The sequence below is a fragment of the Poromitra crassiceps genome (genome assembly GCF_964638095.1).
Source record: "Poromitra crassiceps genome assembly, chromosome: 13".
In the NCBI taxonomy this organism is placed as follows: domain Eukaryota; kingdom Metazoa; phylum Chordata; class Actinopteri; order Beryciformes; family Melamphaidae; genus Poromitra; species Poromitra crassiceps.
Genome location: NC_139644.1, coordinates 29,535,359 through 29,558,203, shown reverse-complemented (window position 1 = coordinate 29,558,203; position 22,845 = coordinate 29,535,359). Strand labels below are relative to the sequence as shown.

Below are 22,845 nucleotides of genomic sequence, written 5' to 3'. Positions count from 1 at the left end.
CGCTAGCAGGTGCATATTCGCAAAACAGAGAGGAATACAAGGGGAGATGCCATAGGAAATGCCGCTTTGCTTTCCAAAGCAACCACGCTACCATCGTCAGAGAGCATCATAACCGTCTGCTTTAACTACAGTAATGTCACGGTAAGTCTGCGAGCAACATACTCACTGGCACTGCACAGCTACTCTATCCAAGGATGTAGCTAATGTTAGCTAGCTTTATGGCCACCAGCTGATTACTCGCAACTCACAGTGGTTCCTGAGACCGCATTAACGTTAACGTTAGTACTTATAGCCAACGACGTCACTAACTTGCTTTGTTCACTAACTTGCTTTGTATCGCACTCTTTGGTATGACAATTTACAGAGATATAAATTAATTGGGCTAAATGTGTCATTCAACAACAATGTCCAGTTTTCAGTCTTTCGACACCTAGCGTCAGCTGGTGTGACATAGGCTTGAACGTAAGCCCTGTGCTGTGCTTTCCAGACCGTGACTTTATAACGTTATGCCATTTGCATGAGTGTTAAGGGTATTGATAGTATTCTGTTTCATCACCACATGGCCATCTTGATAGGAAAATAACAGGTGATTGTAATCAATTAACAGATGATTACAATCAAGTGACACAAACAGCCAATGAGCTGTGTGTACTGTTGTTCCATATTGGTAGGAAAATGCTTGTGACATCATGGGAATACTATGAATTGCTGCCATAACTTGTTAACATATTTGCATTACAACATGGGAACCACACCAGGTGCTACCATATCTCACCTGCCCTGCAAACAGAAGTTTGACAGTAACATCTGGAAAGCAGAGGGCTGTTATTGCCCTGTGTTTGTGTTGTATTGCCTGTGTGTGTGTGTGTGTGTGCACGCATGTATGTATGCTATGAGCGCGTCAGAGTCGTCTTATCCCCAAAAATGAGTGTGAAAGACTTGCAGTGTGCCGCACCCTATAATGCTCTGCTCTGTTTGTTTTCCCTCTCTGATCCCGAGCCAATAGACTCACCTGTTGCTACTTCCAGTGTCTGAAGTGGTGTACAGCTCTGGCACAGTATGCTGCTCAGCTTAAAACTACAATGTTTGATCGGGAGCTTTAAGTTGTTGTAAACCTTTTACCATGATACACACAGTGCTGCCCGCGCCTAAAGCTCTTTCAAAGCTGTGTCCCGATATCTTCTTATTTCAGTGCTCTTGAGGAAGTGGCATTCCTGTTCACAGTGACACAAGCCTCTGTGTGTAAATGACACTGTGAATGAATGAATGGATGGATGCGACACCGTGGCGCAGGGCGAGACACGAGGCAGTCATCCTCTGGGTGGGTGGGTTCACAAGAGGGAAACATGACTCACCATTGTTGTTGCAGTGAGGGCCCACTGAAGAAGGTGTTGTTGGGGAGGAAGAGGGGTACTGTCTGTCACAGGGAAAAACATACGAATACTCTCACAAAAGAAGGGAATGGTTTAGCCGTGGTTAACACACATGCTCAGCCTAATAGCGCAGGGAGTTTGAATTGTTGCTTTCATTGCCACAAGGTGTTGACCAATGTGAGCAAACAGGTTGTCAGAGCCTCACCTCCTTATCATAAGCACACTGAAGTCATCCACTAAGTCAACAGAAAGCGCGGGAGGGGGATCCTAGAATGGATGTGGATGTTGGTGGCAATCTAGGATGGCGAAGGATAGGTTGCGTTTAGGCATGTGGAGGGATGATTTGTTTGTTGGGTTTAGGCATGAGCAGTGATGATTGCTTCAAGGGTAAGCCAATCAGAGGCAGAGTAGGGCGGGTCAGTCCACATCCATCCTAGGGAGGATAGTGAAAAAGGTTACGCTAGTTAAGAGTCCTGGCCTTGGACTTAGTAGTTTAACAGTGTGAGCGACCAACCACTGACTGAGATGATGCATTTTACATCTTCTCTGCTAGTCAGTGCCTGACACTGTGGAGATGATGTCCTCCGCAGTTTATTCTCAAGTAACATCAAACAGCATTCTCTTGCCTCGTATTTCCTCTCTTGCATCGTATTGTCTCTTATTGAGTGATGCAGCAGATAATCTAATTATCTAAATGTGTTGACACTCAGAAACATATTTTAGTTACAACTAGATTGAGCTAGCAAAGCAGTTTTGTAACCAGTGTGAAATGTATGAAGTTTGGACAATCCAATGTACAGTAGTAGAGTGGATCTTGACAATACATTGGGTGGCTGTCCTGATTATAACACCGGGGCCTGTCTCACGAAGAAAATTCAGCATAGCACCATTGTGATAGTTGGCTTCACACACAGAGGCAAACATTGTCAGTCCCAGGTCTCATGAAGGTTGCTATCAACTGACTCTGGGGACAGGGTTTGTAACAACTGGCTAATCACATGCAACATGGACAGATCCACATCAGTGGATTTAAGATCAGATGAAACGATTGATCCCCGTGGGGAAATTGGGTTGTTCCATATTGGTGCTGATCACTGTCTGTCATTAAGGCACAGTGGGCATACCTTTCATTTAGTAGCCTATTGTGTTGTCACACTGAAGCTGTGAAAAGATGATAGCTGATGTCCGTGGCTGATTTCTCTCTCATACCCTGCTCTGTGTTGTGTAAGATACTCTTTTACATGTGGCATAGCCATGACCACCATTGCTAGGGCCCCGGTGGGCTGTAAGCAGGCCTTCATTGCCGTAGCAACGAGAGGAGAAGATGTTGATTGGCTCAGAGGGCCTGTAAACGGTGTAAACGACTCTGTAAAACTTGATGCACAGAGACTACTGGGATAGAGTTGAGTACTTTGTGTTTGGCCACATCATTATTTAATGAGGTGATGAACACAAATCTAGCAACCGATCTGATTTGTAAGGACATGGCCACTTGGATGAATAAAAGTGGTGACCATCCATTTTTTAAATAAAAATACTCCAATATGTTTGCTTAGATTTGTCCCTCAGAAAACCTTAATATAAAGGAGATGTTTACGAGATTGCGTTGCGCTAAGACCAAAGCATGCAAGTCTAAGGCCGTGGCCACACTGATCCGTCAGAAAATGGAAAGAATTATAAAACGGATAGATTCATGTCCGTTGCGTTGTTTTTGAGATGACCTGGGGAACTCTGTAGTCAGGAGGATGTGGGCTCAGAGCTGGAACATAGCTATTAGCTGTGAGCTATGTTTGCTAACTAAGTGTTTGCCAGGCTCAAAACACCACGATAATAAATTTTTAACCGGTTCGAGTCACGGTCTTTCCATAAAGCCCACCAGCTTTGATGTTGGCTAGTTGTTGATATTAGAACAATATTGTGGCTCTAAAGTAACGTTTTTTTTTACAGAGTTGCGGGCAACTGTCATGGCGGCGACTTCCGCTCCTCCATTTCCGCTCTGAGACGGACTGTCAAATCAATCCGTGAACTTTCTGTCCATCAAAACATAATGCAAATTTGCTGCAGACGTACTGTACGCGTCATCAGTGCTCCACGGACAGACGGACAGCTGTCTTTGAAAATGAACAGAAGTGAAAGTGAAATGAACGCAGACAGATGGACACCAAGGATCAGTGTGGCCACAGCCTAACGGGGTTAAAGCCTCAAGTATCCACAGGAAAAAGGCATTATATAAAAGATTGATATTGAGATTTGTGAATTGGTATCAGTTCCTTCAAATGAATATTGATTTGTATCGATAAAATATTATATTATATTTTTTACCCCACCCTAAACTTTTTTGTTTATCCAGGAATCATCTTTTCTCCCTTTCCTTCTACTCCTTGAACTGCCTGCCTGCCTGCCCTACCTTTGTTTTGCTTTACGCATGATAACAAATTAAATCAAAACTAGCGTATGTATGTACACACAACATCACTGCAGCCAGTAAAAACAGTATTGCATGATTAATATTGTGGGCGGTTTGTCACACTTTTAGATGTGTTATTACCGAAAGTGTATGAAACCCAAAATAGTCAAACATTCTGTCATTGTGTTACTTATGGTTGGAATTCTAGTGAAAATAAATGATGAGCCTTTTTGCTGGGGACTGCCTGGAACTGGAATGACACCACAATGAGGAAAGTGTATTTCTTTCCTCTTGAGGCAAGATACAAACTGTACTGAACCTCCTGCAGAATAAATAGATCTTACGTCTGGGCTGATAACCACATGACAAGCATGCTATTGTAGTAGACAGTCAGGCTCTGTCCAAACAGCTCTAGGTGTTTTTGATCCCGACAACTGTTCCATGAGGTGGAAGTATAGCCCACGACACAGGGTGATGTTTGGCCATGTTACTAAAGTTCCATCTGTAGTGTGCTGCTCAGTAAGTTAGCCACAGAGGTGTCATGTCATGAGTTTAGCCTGGGAGGCTTAAGACACAGCAGACTTTGTGGGGCCTATGTGACATTTTGACACATTGCAAAAATAAGCATGAAGCCAGCATTGACCATCATTTAGTCTTGTGTAGCACATAGTCACTTGTGATCCTAATACTGTGAGACAAAAAGCAGGTACATAACATTATTCATTAGGAATAGGAACGATGTATTTCACAATACCCCCTTTTCCTCCTTGCTGTTTTTCATTTTTAGCTTTTATTTAATTCAGATGCTTTGTCATCTCGTTTGTCAAACATTTTTCTGTTCTCTTTGTTTGTTATTCTAAGACCTTCTAATAAATCAACTCTAAATGCTGTCTATGACCTGAGTCTCCAAAAAACACAGGTTGAATAATCACATCCTAAACACACACACACACACACACACACACACACACACACAAACAGGCAGAGTTACTGTAAGCAAGCAAGTTAATTAGCCTCCAGTAAGCAGCCACGGTCATTATAGCCATGAGAAGAGACAAGAGCCACAGAACCTCCCCCATTCTCTCTCACTGCTCTCCCATCTCTCCCTCTCTTACTCTCTCTCACTCTCTCTCTCTCTCACTCTCTCTGTATGTTTTAAATTAAACATTTAGAGTGCAGGACATTTTGTGAAAGGATTGTTGGACTTTAGGCTTGCGTCTGGCTGTACCATTATTATTGTTTTAGCGACTGGCTTTGTTTCAGAGTGTACAACCACAGAGTGAGGGAAATGGATCAACACATCTTGAGAAAGTAGGATGCCATGGCTTGCAATTAGTAAATGCACAGGAAGCGGAAGCGCAAAATACAGGAAGTTGCCAGGCGGATTTCAGACAATGTAGGACTTGAATAAGCATCACTTTGCCTGGGATGGAATGTCATTGCAGCATTAAAAGTCAACGGGTCACTTGGTGCTGACTAACTCATTATCTTCTCTTCCTCTGTTCTTCCTCTCTGCAGAGCAGGAACTGTTGACTGACCTCCTTTCCCCAGTGTGGCTGCTGCCTCTGCTTATAGACGCCATTGACTCTACTACCCACCAGCATGTCAGGTATAGACTGACGGTCTCTTCTCTCTGTTGACTCACATCTTCTTGGATTTGGCTGTTTGCTTTATTCATGTATTTATGTATTTGTTTTGTGTGTGCGCAAATTTTACGTTTCCTATTAATCAAAGCCATAGCCTTCAAAGTTGTTGAAAATCATGAAGTAGTTGAATGTAAACCAACAGTATGAATGATCCATACCTACATAATTCTCTGACACTTTTACACGTCTCTTTAAATCCTCTTTGGTGCCCTCTACTGGAGAGAGTGGTTATTTGTTTAAGTGTATTATGATCCTAAAACAGAATTCACATGGCATTCTTTTGATCTGACACAGTTCAGTCCCGGGCTGAGTGATATGACAATCTCACATTGCTACAGGTTATTATAACTTATTGTCATGATTTAATTTGGCTTCAGGGGGAGATTATCACATAGTAGCCTGAAATCCACGCTATTTCCATTCATAACTTTAACCAAATTTTTTATTTACTGCTTTCTGTGTAACGTTACTACAAACACATCCCACACAAACACATTTAAACAGTAGTGTCAGACAGAAGGAAGAAACTTTGGAAACGTTTTCTCAAATTCCTCTATAATAACTTATATCATAGTCTTTTTTTTATATCAGTTTATCTGTCTCATCTACTCAATCTTTCTCTGTTCCAGGTAGCTACACACCAGCCCCTGGGGGCCCATTCTCTGCCCTTACCCCCAGCATGTGGCCCCAGGACATCTTGGCCAAGTACCATCAGGTGAGCATGTGACTTTTCATAATGTTGTTTCATTGCAGACTTTGGCGTTGTGTCAATTTTGGAGATATCGGCATATTTTTTTGGTGCTATTTCTTGCGTGGCTTCCAAAAGTCCCTATCTGCGATATGCTTATCAAGAAGTCAGAAGGCCAGGATTTGATGTTATGTAATATGTTAAATGGTTTCTAACAGACTCTGATGTGAGATGTGATGTCCCCGACTGATCTCCAGTGTATGTGATCGCATGGTAAATGGTCCATGGTAAATGGACTGCATTTATATAGCGCTTTTATCCAAAGCGCTTTACAATGCGCCTACATTCACCCATTCACACACCGAAGGCAGCAAGCTGCCACGCAAGGTGCTGGCACAGCCATCAGGAGCAATTCGGGGTTCAGCCTCTTGCCCAAGGACACTTCGACATGCGAACTGGAGGACGGCATGGTGTTTCTATAATGTTTGAATTTATTTGCACAGTGATAAAGCATAGAAGCTGATTACTTGTATTATCATATTTACTGAAATGTTTAAATAATTGAATATGAAAAAAGAAAAGATGCAATCAATAATCCAGAGTACGGACAGGCCAAAAATGCCCCCAGGTTGGAGGCGGAGCAAGTGCGTGAAGCTTCGCAAGAATAGAGCCAAGGCGAGTGAAGTGACACGTTGCTCAGTGTGTTTGCTGACGCGTGGAGCAGGTTAGGACATCTTCATCTGGAAAAACAGAAACTATCTGATGCTCGCTCGTCCGCATCGCATCCAAGACACATCTGCTCATCATAACATATAAATAAGAGAAACGGCTAAACATTCTGTCTTGAAGTGACACCATGATGTGATCTGCTGAGTGCTAACTGATGTGCGTGTTCCTTTTAGAAGAGCGCCGTTGGCCACAGTGTTTCTTTCAAGCAGCATCTCTACCTACCTCTACTAGAACCTGCTCACTGACATCTGGATGTTTTGATGTGTTTTGCTCTACAGAAAGATCCCACAGAGGAGTCAGAGCTCCAGTATGATGAGTTTGGCTTCAGGATGGAGACCAAAGGTAACACACGCACACGCACACGCACACACACGCATTTGCACATAGGAATGTACCGCTATCGGGAATTGAACCCAGGTCTCCGCAGGGGTAGGGAGTGCTTTTCAACTTGAACAGGTTTTATATGAATGTGTTCACATTTGGTCTGGACATTGATGACCTCTAGAGGAAGAACTCTACTGATGTTGATGTGTTTATGATTATTATAACTATTATCAATATGAATTACTGGTGTAGATTGGGCTTTAATTATATTCACACAAGTAGTTACTGTATTACCATTCTCCATTATTGTATCCCCTACAGTTGAAGAGCTTAATCAGCATAGTGCAGAGAGGTTTACATTAAGATGACAACATGTTCTGAAAAACCCTGATATATTGCTCTGTCCTCACTCAGACGGTGAGGAGCCCAGGTCTTGGCTGGGCAGTGAAGGCTCCCCGCAGCGTGAGGACCCCCAGCAGCGATTGCGCTGGCAAGCTCACCTGGAGTTCACCCACAACCACGCAGTGGGCGACCTGACCTGGGAGCTCATCGCCCCGGTCCTCCCACGCTCGGAGCGCCTGCGCTCCCTGGTGCTGGGCGGCATCCCTCACAGCATGAGGCCACAGGTACACACACACACACTGCAGGAGAGAACCACTTGTGCTCATCACTGCTTACTAGGAAAGGTCAACAGAACAGTGATGAGAAGTGGTCTGCATGGGGTTCAAACACACGGGGTCATTTTGGAGCCGTGGACGGGTAGAAGGGATTCATGAGGCAACGGGTCCCAACAGGTTCATTGTAATTGCTTTGTCTTTGCTGCTTGAATATGGATTTTATCAAATGAACTATATAAAGGGGAAATATGTAATCTGTTTGTCACGTTGTGGACTAAGGAAAGTAAATAAATGATGGCACAGTCCAGACTCTTTTTGTCTGGGACAAAATCATTACAGAGCACACAAACTTATTTTTAATTCTGTTCACTCTACTAGCTATGGATGCGTCTGTCTGGGGCACTGCAGAAGAAGAGAACCTCCGAGATCTCTTACAGAGAAATCATTAAGAACAGCTCCAATGATGACAATACCACAGCTAAACAGGTAAAACATACAGTATGCATACATGTGTACACACACCCACCATTCCACTGCAGTTAAGCTATGGAAATAATCTGGTTCAGAAATGGGAGACAAAGATTCCCCGTTAGAATATGTATATATTGGATATAGGAAGCATGGGAATTAGCATGACAGAATGACAGCGGTGTAGCTAAGACTTTAGCTCTGCTTTACAGTACATCATCTATATGGATTCCCTGATCCTCCACAGCCCCTAGCACACACATGGATGCACCCGCTTTCAATGTGTTGTAGCCCAATGGTAATGTAGTCTATCCCCAACACAGAGGGAGACGACATCAATGAGGAAGAAAGACAGATGGGATAGGTGAGAGGTTGAGCACTGCCATTAAAGGCAGACATTTGCAGATCTTTTAAAACCACAATTAATTTAAATTCAATTAAGTTTTGAAATTCTCTCAATAGAACAAGAATGACAAGGGGCTGACATGTTTTAGATATGGCATGCATGGACTTCCTAGATTACAGTGATTACCCAAAGTTTTCAAAATCCAAACCATTTGCCCATGGTGCACAAATGAAGATGGTGGCCCATGTGTGTTGACCACATGCTGAATAGCACCGCCATCAGGACAAATTGCAAAGTTTTTAGATGGCAATATGTCAACGTACCATTTCATCTGCAGCTGCAGGTCACTGTATCTGTCCCTCTTGTTTGTCCCTCAGATAGAGAAGGACCTGTTGCGGACCATGCCGTCCAATGCATGTTTCAATAGTCTGACCAGCGTTGGCGTGCCCCGGCTGCGGCGGTTACTGAGAGGCCTGGCCTGGCTCTACCCAGACATAGGGTACTGTCAAGGCACTGGCATGGTGAGAACACACACACACACACACACACACACATTATACCAGCAGACTCACTCAACATGCACACACTCTCTACAAATTCCTGTACCATTTTCTTATAGTCATGTCCCTTTCACATTCACTTTTTCCCCCATGTTGTCCTCTATATGCCCTCTGCTGTCTCTTCCCCTCCCTTCCTCTCTGGTCTCTCCAGGTGGTTTCCTGCCTGCTGCTGTTTCTGGAGGAGGAGGACGTGCTGTGGATGATGTGTGCTCTGATCGAAGACCTCCTCCCCCCCTCCTACTTCTCCTCCACTCTACTGGGTGTCCAGACAGACCAGAGAGTTGTCCGCCAGCTCATAGTCCAGTACCTGCCTGCCCTCGACCGCCTTCTGCAGGAGCATGACATTGGTAAGGATGGGAAGGGAACAGGTCAGGGGGCAGACAGGGTGGGCGTAGGCATTTTACATTTGATCATCTGCTACAAGAGCATGATGTTTTTATGGGGAGTCCACGTAGGGGGTGGGAAGCAGATAGGGTAAGGACTAGGGGACAGGTCCTTGCCCAATACTTGCTCGCTGCTGACTGCCTTCCGCAAAATAACTATTGGTAAGTTGCAAGGATGGGATGGATGAGAAAGGAGGAGATGTGGATGAAGAGGGGATGGCTGGAGACCTGGCTCCCCTCATGTTGTAGGTATTGGAACAGAGGACCACAGTGGGTTGGAAGGGATTGTGGGAAGGGGTGAGTGACAGCTTGTCCTGTAATACCAGTTTACCAACAACTAGTTCCTTGCAAGAGCAGGATATTGACCCGCCAAAAAAGGAGGCTGGATGATGGGAGGATTGAAGAGCAGGCTAGGCTTACTTTAGGCTAGGCTTACTGTAGGCTAGGTTTACTGTAGGTTAGGCTTACTGTAGGCTAGGCTTACTGTAGGTTAGGCTTACTGTAGGTTAGGCTTGAGAGGAGTGAGAGAACCAACCTTTGGGACATGCTTGTGGGTGGAGATTGAAAGCGAACGGTACGGGTAAAGGGAAGACGTGATTGAGAATTAAGACGAGGTACGTTTTCAATGATCCCTGTGGGGAAACTGGGTTGTTGAGCAGTAAGTAACATTAGGATACAGCAACAACACAAATAACAATAAAGAAATGTGGGATATTAATCATAATCCAACCAACAGAATATGCACTATATATATATATATATATATATATATATATATATATATATATATATATATATATATATATATATATATATATATATATATAAATAGAAAAGTACCTGCTTTTGTTGGTTAATTTCATCTTCTTGGATCGCTGAATGAGTGTACTGTATATACTGTTCCTGTAACACCTTCCCTCCTCTCCACTTCTCCCGGTCTACTCACCCCTCCTCTCTTCCTTCATACCTCCAGAGTTGTCACTGATCACACTGCACTGGTTCCTGACATCATTCGCCAGTGTGGTGGACATCCGCCTGCTGCTGAGGATCTGGGACCTGCTTTTCTACCAGGGCTCTTTGGTGCTCTTCCAGATCACACTGGGCATGCTCAAGATCAAGGTATTTGCACTACACTACAATACACACATATATTCAATATATTCTGATATCATCTGTGCTGAGATTAGAATTTTCACCTTTGTCATTTTTACACTTTGGCTTTGATTTTGCAGCATCTCTGGGCAAGTGTTGATTTGGCTTTGGCTCTGTCGCTGTATTTCTCCCTCTGTTTATCTTCTCCCCTTTTCCTCAGCTGACGTCTATAGTTTCTGCTAATCCAAAGATGATGCAATTATTTTTTATTTTTATATTGTTATGGCTTGTTATTGCATAGTGTCGACAAGACTCGACATTACTACCAAAAGTCCAGGCCTACCGGGAGACGTTGACTAGTCGTCATGTGGTTTGAGACTTGTGCCGCTCTGGGCAGCAGCCTGCCAGAGCTGTTCTTCCCATCTTGTCTTTTTCCCTTTTTATCTACTTTTTCTAGCTGTATTATCAATCAAAGGAAGCTACGTCATTTGGCTTCCCATGTTCTTTGTCGTTTTTCTCGCTACTCTTGTTGTTATGAGCGGCTACATTGTTTACTACAGGGATCTGCTGATCCTCTGAGATTGCGCGGTGCAAGACCTGACATCCCCAAGGAGCTGAGGAGGAAGTATGAGGGCTACTGCAGAGCTGGGAAGAGGCGATATACAATGAAATATACAAAGACACAGTTTCTATTGTGAGTTTAGTTGGTGCGCGCACGAGTTGCATCGAGAGCGCTGGCATGATTCAGGGATTCACCCTGGACACATTAATGTTACAGTGAAATAATGTGTGTGCAGCCCAGACATCCAACTGTTAGCAGTAAGTGTTACTTACATGTTACTTGGCCAGAGACTTTTCCCAAGCCATTATCATTGTGTTTAAATTCCTCCCGTATCGCGGGGCTGCTGTCATCAACGTGACGACTAGTCGACTTTATGATAGAAAGGTTGACTTGAAAAATCTAGAAGTCGTGCAACCCCTACTGAGAACCAACCACTCAATCAGTAGCCACACCTACTATTACAAATGTTGCCAACAAACCGTTAAGAATGTTATCCATGTAAAACTGACTCCCCCACCCCAGGAAGAGGAGCTGGTATCATCAGAGAATTCGGCGTCCATCTTCAATACGCTGTCAGACCTGCCTAGCCAGCTGAGAGATGGGCCAGCGGTCCTGGGGGAGGCTATGAGGCTGGCGGGGACACTGTCCCAGGAAACACTGGAGGCCCACCGACACAAGCACCTGGCATACATCCTCAATGAACAGACCCAGCTCAACAACGGGACACTCAACACAAACCTCAACAAGGTCAGTCACTGACTCAACACAAACCTCAACAAGGTCAGTCACTGACTCAACACAAACCTCAACAAGGTCATTCCCTGACTCAACACAAACCTCAACAAGATCAGTCACTGACTCAACACAAACCTCAACAAGGTCAGTCACTGACTCAACACAAACCTCAACAAGGTCAGTCACTGACTCAACACAAACCTCAACAAGGTCAGTCACTGACTCAACACAAACCTCAACAAGGTCAGTCACTGACTCAACACAAACCTCAACAAGGTCATTCCCTGACTCAACACAAACCTCAACAAGATCAGTCACTGACTCAACACAAACCTCAACAAGGTCAGTCACTGACTCAACACAAACCTCAACAAGGTCAGTCACTGACTCAACACAAACCTCAACAAGGTCAGTAACTGACTCAACACAAACCTCAACAAGGTGAGTCACTGACTCAACACAAACCTCAACAAGGTCAGTCACTGATTCAACACAAACCTCAACAAGGTCAGTCACTGACTCAACACAAACCTCAACAAGGTCAGTCACTGACTCAACACAAACCTCAACAAGGTCAGTCACTGACTCAACACAAACCTCAACAAGGTCAGTCACTGATTCAACACAAACCTCAACAAGGTCAGTCACTGACTCAACACAAACCTCAACAAGGTCAGTCACTGACTCAACACAAACCTCAACAAGATCAGTCACTGACTCAACACAAACCTCAACAAGGTCAGTCACTGATTCAACACAAACCTCAACAAGATCAGTCACTGACTCAACACAAACCTCAACAAGGTCAGTCACTGACTCAACACAAACCTCAACAAGATCAGTCACTGACTCAACACAAACCTCAACAAGGTCAGTCACTGATTCAACACAAACCTCAACAAGGTGAGTCACTGACTCAACACAAACCTCAACAAGGTCAGTCACTGATTCAACACAAACCTCAACAAGGTCAGTCACTGACTCAACACAAACCTCAACAAGATCAGTCACTGACTCAACACAAACCTCAACAAGGTGAGTCACTGACTCAACACAAACCTCAACAAGGTGAGTCACTGACTCAACACAAACCTCAACAAGGTCAGTCACTGACTCAACACAAACCTCAACAAGGTCAGTCACTGACTCGACACAAACCTCAACAAGGTCAGTCACTGACTCAACACAAACCTCAACAAGGTCAGTCACTGACTCAACACAAACCTCAACAAGGTCAGTCACTGATTCAACACAAACCTCAACAAGGTCAGTCACTGACTCAACACAAACCTCAACAAGGTCAGTCACTGACTCAACACAAACCTCAACAAGATCAGTCACTGACTCAACACAAACCTCAACAAGGTCAGTCACTGATTCAACACAAACCTCAACAAGATCAGTCACTGACTCAACACAAACCTCAACAAGGTCAGTCACTGACTCAACACAAACCTCAACAAGATCAGTCACTGACTCAACACAAACCTCAACAAGGTCAGTCACTGATTCAACACAAACCTCAACAAGGTGAGTCACTGACTCAACACAAACCTCAACAAGGTCAGTCACTGATTCAACACAAACCTCAACAAGGTCAGTCACTGACTCAACACAAACCTCAACAAGATCAGTCACTGACTCAACACAAACCTCAACAAGGTCAGTCACTGACTCAACACAAACCTCAACAAGGTGAGTCACTGACTCAACACAAACCTCAACAAGGTCAGTCACTGACTCAACACAAACCTCAACAAGGTCAGTCACTGACTCGACACAAACCTCAACAAGGTCAGTCACTGACTCGACACAAACCTCAACAAGCTCAGTCACTGTAGCTCTTTTGTCGTGCAAGTTGTGCAAACTGCAATCACATGGTTTATGCCAGTGCTGTTGACATGTCCCTTGGGCAGACTGGGAGGTAGGACTGCTGCGATATTGTTTTTTTTTCCATACCGCACAAATTAGCAGAACCAATCAAACCGTCACGGTATGTTATAAGATAATTGGTTCCTAAATAAACATTTCAAATCCATTTATTCCTCTAGCTCTATAGTCGATCTTTATTCCATTGCTTTAATTAAGAGATCGACTTTGCAGCAGGAATATTTAATTGTTCGGCATTCAACAGGCGTGTCATTGTGGGACGCACTCGTTATTGAAACACAGACAACATGCACGCTCCTATCTGCATTTGCGGACCAAATATGAGCCAATATCTCCTCGACATCGCCTTGATGAGAAAACAATGCAGCTTAAAACGTGTGGCAATAACTCATGGCAGTGGAGAGTGGAGTGTGTGCGCGGCTTCTCTCATCTCCATCTCTCCCACCTGGCACCTGGCGTCAGGCTCTCCTCACTCGCTGATCAAAGGGATAGCCTACTAAATGCTCCTCGTTGGATTTATTTGTGGTAAGCAAGCGTTATGGTTCACCTCGTCATATACCAGCGCTTTTTACCTCCACTAAATCACGCTTATGCTTCCCCGACTGCATTAACTTTGTTGTTCCAGAGTGACTTTTTTACTAAAAGCTAAAAAGTGTTTATTCTGTGTTTGTATGTCTATGTGATCAGGTGGTGAGGAGACAGTCCCTGCGCAGGAAGTCCACCCTGAGCTCCCTGCTGTTTGGGGAGGATGAGGCAGATGCCCTCAAATCTAAGAACATCAAGCAGACAGAGCTGGTGGCTGCCCTGCGAGAAGCCATATCCCGCACTGCAGAGCACTTCCACTGCCTGGACCCACGTCACTCCAGCACTGTGAGTCCACGTCCTGAATCACTCAGCACCCAGCATGTCATCGAATGGCTTTGTTTTATGTCCTGCTGCTAAATGAATCACTGAGTCATAGTGGTGCAAAAGTTGAACCAAGCCAATCATACAACAGAGCTGTGTCAACACCCCCTTTTTGAAGCGGTGGGGGTTTGGCATTTAGCCCATTCTCTTATCCATTTAAAATGAATAAGCATGTAGGAGTTCAGGCTCTTGCTCTAGGGCACGTCAGCATCATACCTGGCTGTTGATGGGCACATTAGCTGCTGCGAGGATCAAACCTGTGACTCCCTGCGTCTGTTCCTCCCTCTGTGCAGGACCTGACTCCTGACTACTCCATGGAGAGCCACCAGCGGGACCACGAGAGCTTCCTGGTGGTGTCCCGCACCCGGCGGAGACGGGCCAAGGCTCTGCTGGACTTTGAGCGGCACGATGACGACGAACTGGGCTTCAGGAAAAATGACATCATCACTGTGAGTTGGGATTCAAATGACTGATGTTCTTAGATCTTAAGATGTTATATTGCATACTTTGTACAGAATCTTCTTGTTGTTGGTTTTCTGAGGTAGAGACCTAGCATAAGTCCATTTAGGGTTCCATGTCTCTACCTGCATGCACATTGATTTGTTGATCACGCTTTTGTCTGTTTCTGTTTTTAAAAATGTGCAAATAAAAAAAATCGAATAAAAGAAATCAACACACATACAGCACATCTTTCTCCCCTGTTCACAAACTATCCCTCTATTTTGTGTGTCTCTCTTCTCTTTCAGATCATCTCACAGAAGGATGAACACTGTTGGGTGGGAGAGCTCAATGGCCTCAGAGGTTTGTACTTTTTGATGATCTCAGTAACATACCCACTACTGCCAGTTGGATTATCGCTGTTTCTACAAAGCTTCACACAGCTCATTTGACATATATTTTACTACGTCCTTCTGCAACAGGTTGGTTTCCAGCTAAGTTTGTGGAGATTCTGGATGAAAGAAGCAAGGAGGTATGATTGCTCCAAGTAGTTGATTTTCAACTTAGTGAGTTCAGTGTGTTGTATCGACAGTGATTTGCCGGTCAGCTCTTCCTTACAATGTTCATTCCATGTTGTATTTCTCAGTCAGTTCTGCTCTGTATGTCGTTTTTTCTTAATGAACTGCTCCCTCCTCCCTCCAGTATCCTGACTCTTATTTGATCCAGAGTCCTAAACGTGTCTCGGTTGCTCTTGTGTTCCTCCTCAGTACTCATTAGCAGGAGACGACTCTGTGACAGAGGCAGTGACGGACCTGGCCAGAGGGACCCTGTGTCCCACGCTGAAGGCCATCTTCCTGCACGGCCTGAAGAAACCATCCATACTGGGGGGGCCCTGCCACCCGTGGCTATTCATAGAGGAGGTAGGAAAGAACCTGGAGAGAGTTGGCTCTTAAATTCCACATGGCAGAGTGTTGGCATAGCCTCTGCTGTGCACTTATTCACTTCTGTTTCCCTCAATCAATCCATGCTGGTGCTCCGGTCTTTCCTCAGGCAGCCAGTAGAGAGGTGGAGAGGGACTTCAACTCGGTCTACTCCAGACTAGTGTTGTGTAAAACCTATAGGTAAAACACTCTCTCTCTCTCTCTCTCTGTCTCTCTCTGTGTCTGTCTGTCAGTCACTGTGGTCACTTGGACCACATTAGGCAAGACATTAACATGCTTCCTGGGTGATGAGTCCTGGGGATTGTAATCTGTTGCATGCAAAAATGCATAGAATTTAGGTATAAATGCTCAGGATGCATTGAAGATCTGATCACCTCACCTACCTACATAATCAGGTGGCAAGCAGTTTGGATAGTAGCTTGTATATTAGCATACTTGCACGATACCTGTGGACTTGTGCAAACAAAGATGGATATTACATGAAGAAGTGACCCTCGTCTGCATGTACAGAAATCTATATTTTGGCAAGAGAAAGAGAAATCTCTTTTTCATTTATGGTGTAAGCGTAATCCAAACCTAGATACAATCCCAATATGAAATGTATTTTAATCCTGCACTCTCCCACAATACAGTCAGGACTTATTCCCTCCTGTCATCCTCCAGGTTAGATGAAGATGGCAAAGTATTAACACCAGAGGAGCTGCTATACAGAGTGAGTACTTCAGCTAGAAGATCGTCATTTAATCAAATGTAACCTCACTAAACAATATACAAGACAATGTCATATAGACAATATATAAAGACAAAGTAAAAGCTATAACAGTTATTATTGTCCTCTTGTTACATAGTTCAATGTCAAGGTTGAGGATGAGAATAGAATTTGGCAATTATTTTATTGATATAGATTCAGCTTTTGTCCCAGCTTTTTTTTATTATTATTATTATTATTATTATTATTATTATTATTATTATTATTATTATTATTATTATTATCTTTTAGATGAGAGAGTCCAGCCCATAGAAATTGTTTAGGTCAGTAACAAGTTTCTAAGCACCCTCTGTGGCCCTGTCCAGGCGGTGCAGTCAGTCAACATGAGCCACGACATGGCACACGCTCAGATGGACGTCAAGTTCAGGTCTCTTGTCTGCGTGGGCCTCAAGTGAGTCTCACACACACACACACACACACACACACACACACACACACACACACACACACACACACACACACACAAAGTCACTCAGTACCTGCACCCAGGATTCCACCCATGTCATGCTATCAAAAAGTACGAGAAACAGCCTTCAAAATGTGCAAATCCATAAAGCTTGAAATAGCTGAGGGGAGAAAAATCATGTCATTGTGAACTAACCACCACAGATAATGTATTGAAGTATGCACCCAAGTATTTCTTTTTAACCTGTATTCAAGTTAGAAAATAGAAAATGTAGGAACACTGACTCTCCTCACCTCAGGCTTTGAGTGAACACACAAGCTCTTCACTTCATTCACACTATCTCTCTGACTCGCGTGCACGCACATGCGCACACACACTAAACCTGGTTGTTTCTACCCCAACAGTGAGCAAGTGCTCCACCTGTGGCTGGAGGTGTTGTGCTCCAGTATGGCTGCTGTAGAGAAGTGGTACCATCCGTGGTCCTTCCTGCGCAGCCCTGGCTGGGTCCAGATCAAGTGTGAGCTCAGGTAGGACACACGTGACTGTCAAAGTAGTGCTTTTTGCTTACCCATTTTGTATCTGTATATGCCTCCGCCGGCAGTAGCTGTGGCCGTTTTTTGGGTTGTCCGTATGTATGTCCATACGTACGTCTGAAGCGGTATCTCAGGAACGCATTGAGGGAATTTCTTCAAATTCGGCTCAGACATCCACTTGGACTCAAGGATGAACTGATTAGATTTTCATGGTCAAAGTTCAAGGTCACTGTCCATTCCATCAAGGAAGGGGGGCGTGGCAGGTAAAAGGGGCAATAGCTATGGATAGGAAGGTCGTAGAGGGTCGGGGTTGGAAGGGGGATGTGGGTGATTGGGGGGGATCAAGGAAGGGGGCGGGCCTAGGGAAAATGGGCCATAGCTAGCGATAGGGAGCCTGGGTGAACCCAGCCTTCAACGTGACATCACAGACTATGCCTGTAATCATGTGGAGGCTGGGTTTACCCAGGCTAAGGGATAGGAAGGTCAAGGTCGTAGAATCGGGGTTCGAGGGGTGGATACGGGGAGTGGCTGGGGGGAGGGGAGTCGGGCTTGTTGGCGGAGGCATACAACTGGTGGTTATTTTGTTTTTGTTTCATCTCACCTGCATGTGCATTATGAATAAATTCAACTAAACTAGCAATGTAATGTCGGCTTGAATCTGACAACAGCCACCATTTATCAAATTAAGTTCAAATGTCATTAACAAACTACAACAGGGGGGGAAATGTGAAAGTATACTGTATGGACATGTGATCTGACCACCAAGCAATGACCAGTGTACTCTCTACTGTCTCCTCAGGGTCCTTTCAAAGTTTGCCTTCAGTCTCTCTCAAGATTGCGAGCTGCCTGACAAGAAAGAGGTGAGCCAAGGATTTTAGCAGACCCCCACCCTCACACAATGCACCTACATGCTGAATATTTTGAAGAAAACAGGGCAAATTGAGGCAATATAAGTCATCACAAAAAACCTGTATGGGCACTCACAAACAGGCATGTACAGTATACATGGAGGGAGAATAAACCCCTGACTTTATGCTGTTTCAGAGTTCTCCTGTTCTGAAAGCAGAAGTTGTGGACGTGCTGGTTCAGCATCACCTCTTTAGTTGGGATCTCTAGGTAACTAGATCAGACTGTAGATGCTAGTCGTTAGCTACACTAGTCTCTCTACTGTCCTCAGCTGATTGAGCTTCTGTTTCCCAATCATACAAACTCTAGTGTGTATATACATGTATGTATATATATATATGTATGTTTAGTTTAGTTTAGTTTATTTCGGTCAATTTCACAAGTACAGCTCAATACAGTTGTGATTAAAGAAAAGCAAGAAAACAAAATAAGAGAACAAACAGTGATTGCTGGTTGGGTGTTATACAAGCCTGATAGTGTGTATATACATGTATGTATGTATATATATGTATGTATGTATGTATGCACGCACGCACAGACACACCGACACACACACACACAGGAATCCGCTTTTAGTGATCATGTTGGTCGGCCCGAGTCAAATTGTTCACTATAAGCGAATGATTATTACAACCGATTTTATTTTTCTTTATTTCTCATGCAGATTACCACCTAATTGACCTTTGTATATTTATCACATGAATACAGTACATATAAAGTACTGAAACGGATAGCTATTTACTGAATTTTATTGACTGTTTCAAAATATGTACAGTACGGCTGTTTCAAATGCAGCAGTCTCCACAGACAGACAGGGATGCACCAAGTTTGGCTGCTGCATCTCGTTGCTTGGTTTTTGGCAGTTTGTCACAAGCTTGGAGGAGACTGCGTTTTTCATTGAGAGAAAAATACTTTCTTGTTCATGTCATGATTTCAATGTGCACAGAGCACCAGCCTCAGGTACCCAGCCAGGAGCAGACGGGTTACCACGGTAACGTAGCCGCTACGTGTCATGGGATTAAAGTAAAAATAATAATAATGTAAAAATAGATATAACTAATGTGGATTTAAAAAAATGTCCATCTATATATTAAAAGGGAGCAAGTGGGCAATGTTTGTTTAAATGTTTGTGCCGGCCACGGCTATGCTGTTTTACGTGCGATCGGGTTGAAACTTTCAAGGGGTGTAAAGAGCACCCGTGCAGGTGACCTGACAGAGCCGGATTTTTTAATTATGTGATTGCCCTAATTAGCTAATGATGTGATGTCATCAGTGATGACATCCATGATGATGTCATCAGTGATGTCGTAGAGCAAGCGAGCTGCGTTCATGCGTATTTGGTGAACTTAGGAATCGAGCACGCTAGTGTATGAAAAGACCCAAAAAGTAAGCGGACTACTGATTACTATAAGCAAATGATTGAAACAGCATGTGTATAGGAATGATTCTGTACCAAGCTTTTTGATCCATACAAGTGGTTGAACACTGTAACCGTGATCACTATAATGGATTCCACTGTATATCTGGTTCAAAATATGTACATGTAAGATCTTTCTCTTTTCTCTTGACCTCTCAGGGCTCCAGACTGTGACAAAATGGTTGCATATTAGACCATTTTTTGATAATGTGCGAGTTGAAATTGATCCCCCTTCCTGTACTTTAATCATCAGTCAGAATAAAAATGCCTCATATAAACGCCTCAATCAGAATAAACTGGGCCAATCCAAAATAAATGTCATTGGGTTTGAGAGGGGTGGTATAATCCAGTTGATGGAAAAATTCATGAAAATTACAGAAACTATATAATAGAAGATGACCTGAGCTCAACATTGTTTATTAGTTTATTTGTCAGGGAGGGACATATACAAAATACATTAAACCCCGTAGGGGAAGACATGTATTGTAAACAGATTTAGCCATAGGCTAATTTCCATCTGGAGTCCCTGGGATAATAATGTTCAGATTAAAATAATTTGTGAATGACAAGTCTCGAGTCAATGTCAATCTTTACATCAATGCAAAACTAAATTAAGGCAACTATTCATCAGCATGCAAGGTCATTCATTACATGCTGCCCCCCCCCCCCCCCCCTTGTAAATAAATAAATTATATAAAGCAAAATAATAAAGCCAAATCATATTGGTGCAACCATCTGAGAAAGTTGTGGAAACGTTAGTCTGGAGCTCTGTCTCTGTAGTGACATATATATAATAAAAAAAGAAAATCGTTTCACATTTTGTTAGTGATGACATTCCCCTGCTTCCAGTTGCTTAAGGCGGTGCAGTGGTGTTTGAAAAGGGTAAGAGGTTGGTACTTCTAGATTTGAACCCGAGGGCTTTTGAGTCTCTCCAGCTTCTATTACCACCCTCTTTCAGATCTCACAAACTTGGTGGTCAGTTGTGCTCATTCTGAACACAAAACACCTCTGGGATTCAACAGTGCCGTAGTGGGGAAGGCGACTGGAGGTGGCAGCGGTAGTAGTGGGGCAGTTGGGCCAACTACTGCAGTGGGTGTAATTATTTTAGTTTGATAGAATCTTCAAATTCACTTTATATTTGTGATACGATTCTGTAGTTTCCTCATGATCTCAGAAGGTGCTGTAACCCTTTGCTTGCCTCTTGTCATTAGCATTGATAGTGTGCTTGTCTCTGTATACTGTCAATGCCATCATAACACTTAGTAAATACGTCTTTCTCTACCTCTTCCTTACCCTTTCCTGTCCTCTCCCTCTTCCTCACCCTTTCATGTCCAGGAAAAGGAGCAGAGGCCACTAAAAGAAGGAGTGCAGGACATGTTGGTGAAGCATCACCTCTTCAGCTGGGACATTGACGGCTAGACGCACACTGCAAAAAATGGCTGCATCCCACCCTGTCCTTGTCGTGTGTGTGTATATATAGATATATCTATATAGATACAGTATATTTGATCCAACCCTTTACCCGTTGCTTACAGACTGATATCAATCATACATTTGAATCCATTACCTCCTACAGTTCCTGACTGTATCACAGTTCTGAAGTATTTCACAGACATGGCGATATGCATCATGTAGTTTGCCCAACTCACCCTGGAAAAGATATTATCTTTTGCATCAACTTAATCTGTTAAATCACTGTTAGTCACTGGCCATTGATCAGTCACATTTATTTTACGAAGCTCATTTACTCAGTCCAAGGTCTTCGCTTTAGGCCACAGGCTTTTTTTTTAACGTTTGACAATGGTGACCCTGAAACACGTCTTTGCAAAGTTCCATTGGTTTGTATGGGTTGATGCATGTGTGTGTGCTTGTGTATTACTTCCAAGCCTGTTTTTGCTTAGTGTTTCACTCTATGGTATTTATTTTTTTACAAAGTTAAAAATATAACACTCCTCGTGGGACTTCAGCCTTTCACCTTTTGCAGTGAAAAATGTAGGCCATTCTCTTGTACTGGTTCTGCTTTGGCACCAGTTTACCCCATGACAAACACTTGGTCTTTGACATTGTCCTAAATTCCAAGTTGTCCCGTAAATTCCCAAATATAAGAACAGAACATTCCAAAACAATTCAATTTTTAAAGGGGAATAGTACATTCTCTCCCTCAATATCCACAATATTCCACACATGCTGCACATGCCAAGTAAAGCCTTTCCAAATTGTGATACTATAAAGCTGGCATGTGCACTAGCTTACTAAACAGTGGTAGTAAACAAACACTGTCTACTTGTATGAGATCATGTAAAGGCAGCAGAGGATGACTACTTTTTGTGTTCTAGTCTAAACAAATGTTACATAAATGTATATGATCTATAAATTGTAATGTTTTGTTTTTGTATAGAGAGTATACATTTTGAGATGTGACTAAAGTGGTTTGGACATCAATGAATGACTTGGTCATTACTATTTTGACATACTGATTTAAGGAATTGTATAATGTGATTCATACAGTATCCCATTCTGAATAATGGAAGATGGTAAATGGGGAATTGCAAAGGTTGATTTGGAAACAAGTACATTTTCTTAACAAAATTGCATTACCTTCCCATGACTATTCTGTGATATAGTGTAATGTTCATTACCAGTATTTATGGTCCATGATCATGTTACGTTTTTGTGTGGAATAGCTCTTTTCGTTTTTTTTTTTTACTG

The 22,845-nt window shown here is 43.3% G+C and overlaps 1 protein-coding gene across 1 annotated transcript; it reads left to right on the top strand.

Moving 5' to 3' along the window:
* Window positions 1-22,698, top strand: sgsm3 (small G protein signaling modulator 3). The gene is made up of 21 exons (XM_083649723.1): window positions 1-141; window positions 5,299-5,389; window positions 6,056-6,141; window positions 7,122-7,185; window positions 7,582-7,793; window positions 8,163-8,270; window positions 8,976-9,119; window positions 9,310-9,505; window positions 10,515-10,660; window positions 11,718-11,942; window positions 14,508-14,690; window positions 15,020-15,175; window positions 15,473-15,527; window positions 15,647-15,696; window positions 15,932-16,084; window positions 16,215-16,285; window positions 16,769-16,817; window positions 17,180-17,265; window positions 17,685-17,807; window positions 18,613-18,673; window positions 21,472-22,698. Exons 2-21 carry the CDS (start codon window positions 5,383-5,385, stop codon window positions 21,553-21,555), a joined length of 2,259 nt encoding a protein of 752 aa, XP_083505849.1. The 5' UTR covers window positions 1-141; window positions 5,299-5,382; the 3' UTR covers window positions 21,556-22,698.
* Window positions 22,699-22,845: the final 147 nt, after the last annotated feature.

What these genes read in the sequence shown, in the direction of transcription:
- sgsm3 (XM_083649723.1), top strand. An exon ending in CTTCAGGATGGAGACCAAAG is followed by an intron (nt 7,186 to 7,581) that starts GTAACACACGCA and finishes GTCCTCACTCAG; the next exon opens with ACGGTGAGGAGCCCAGGTCT. An exon ending in CTCACAGCATGAGGCCACAG is followed by an intron (nt 7,794 to 8,162) that starts GTACACACACAC and finishes TCACTCTACTAG; the next exon opens with CTATGGATGCGTCTGTCTGG.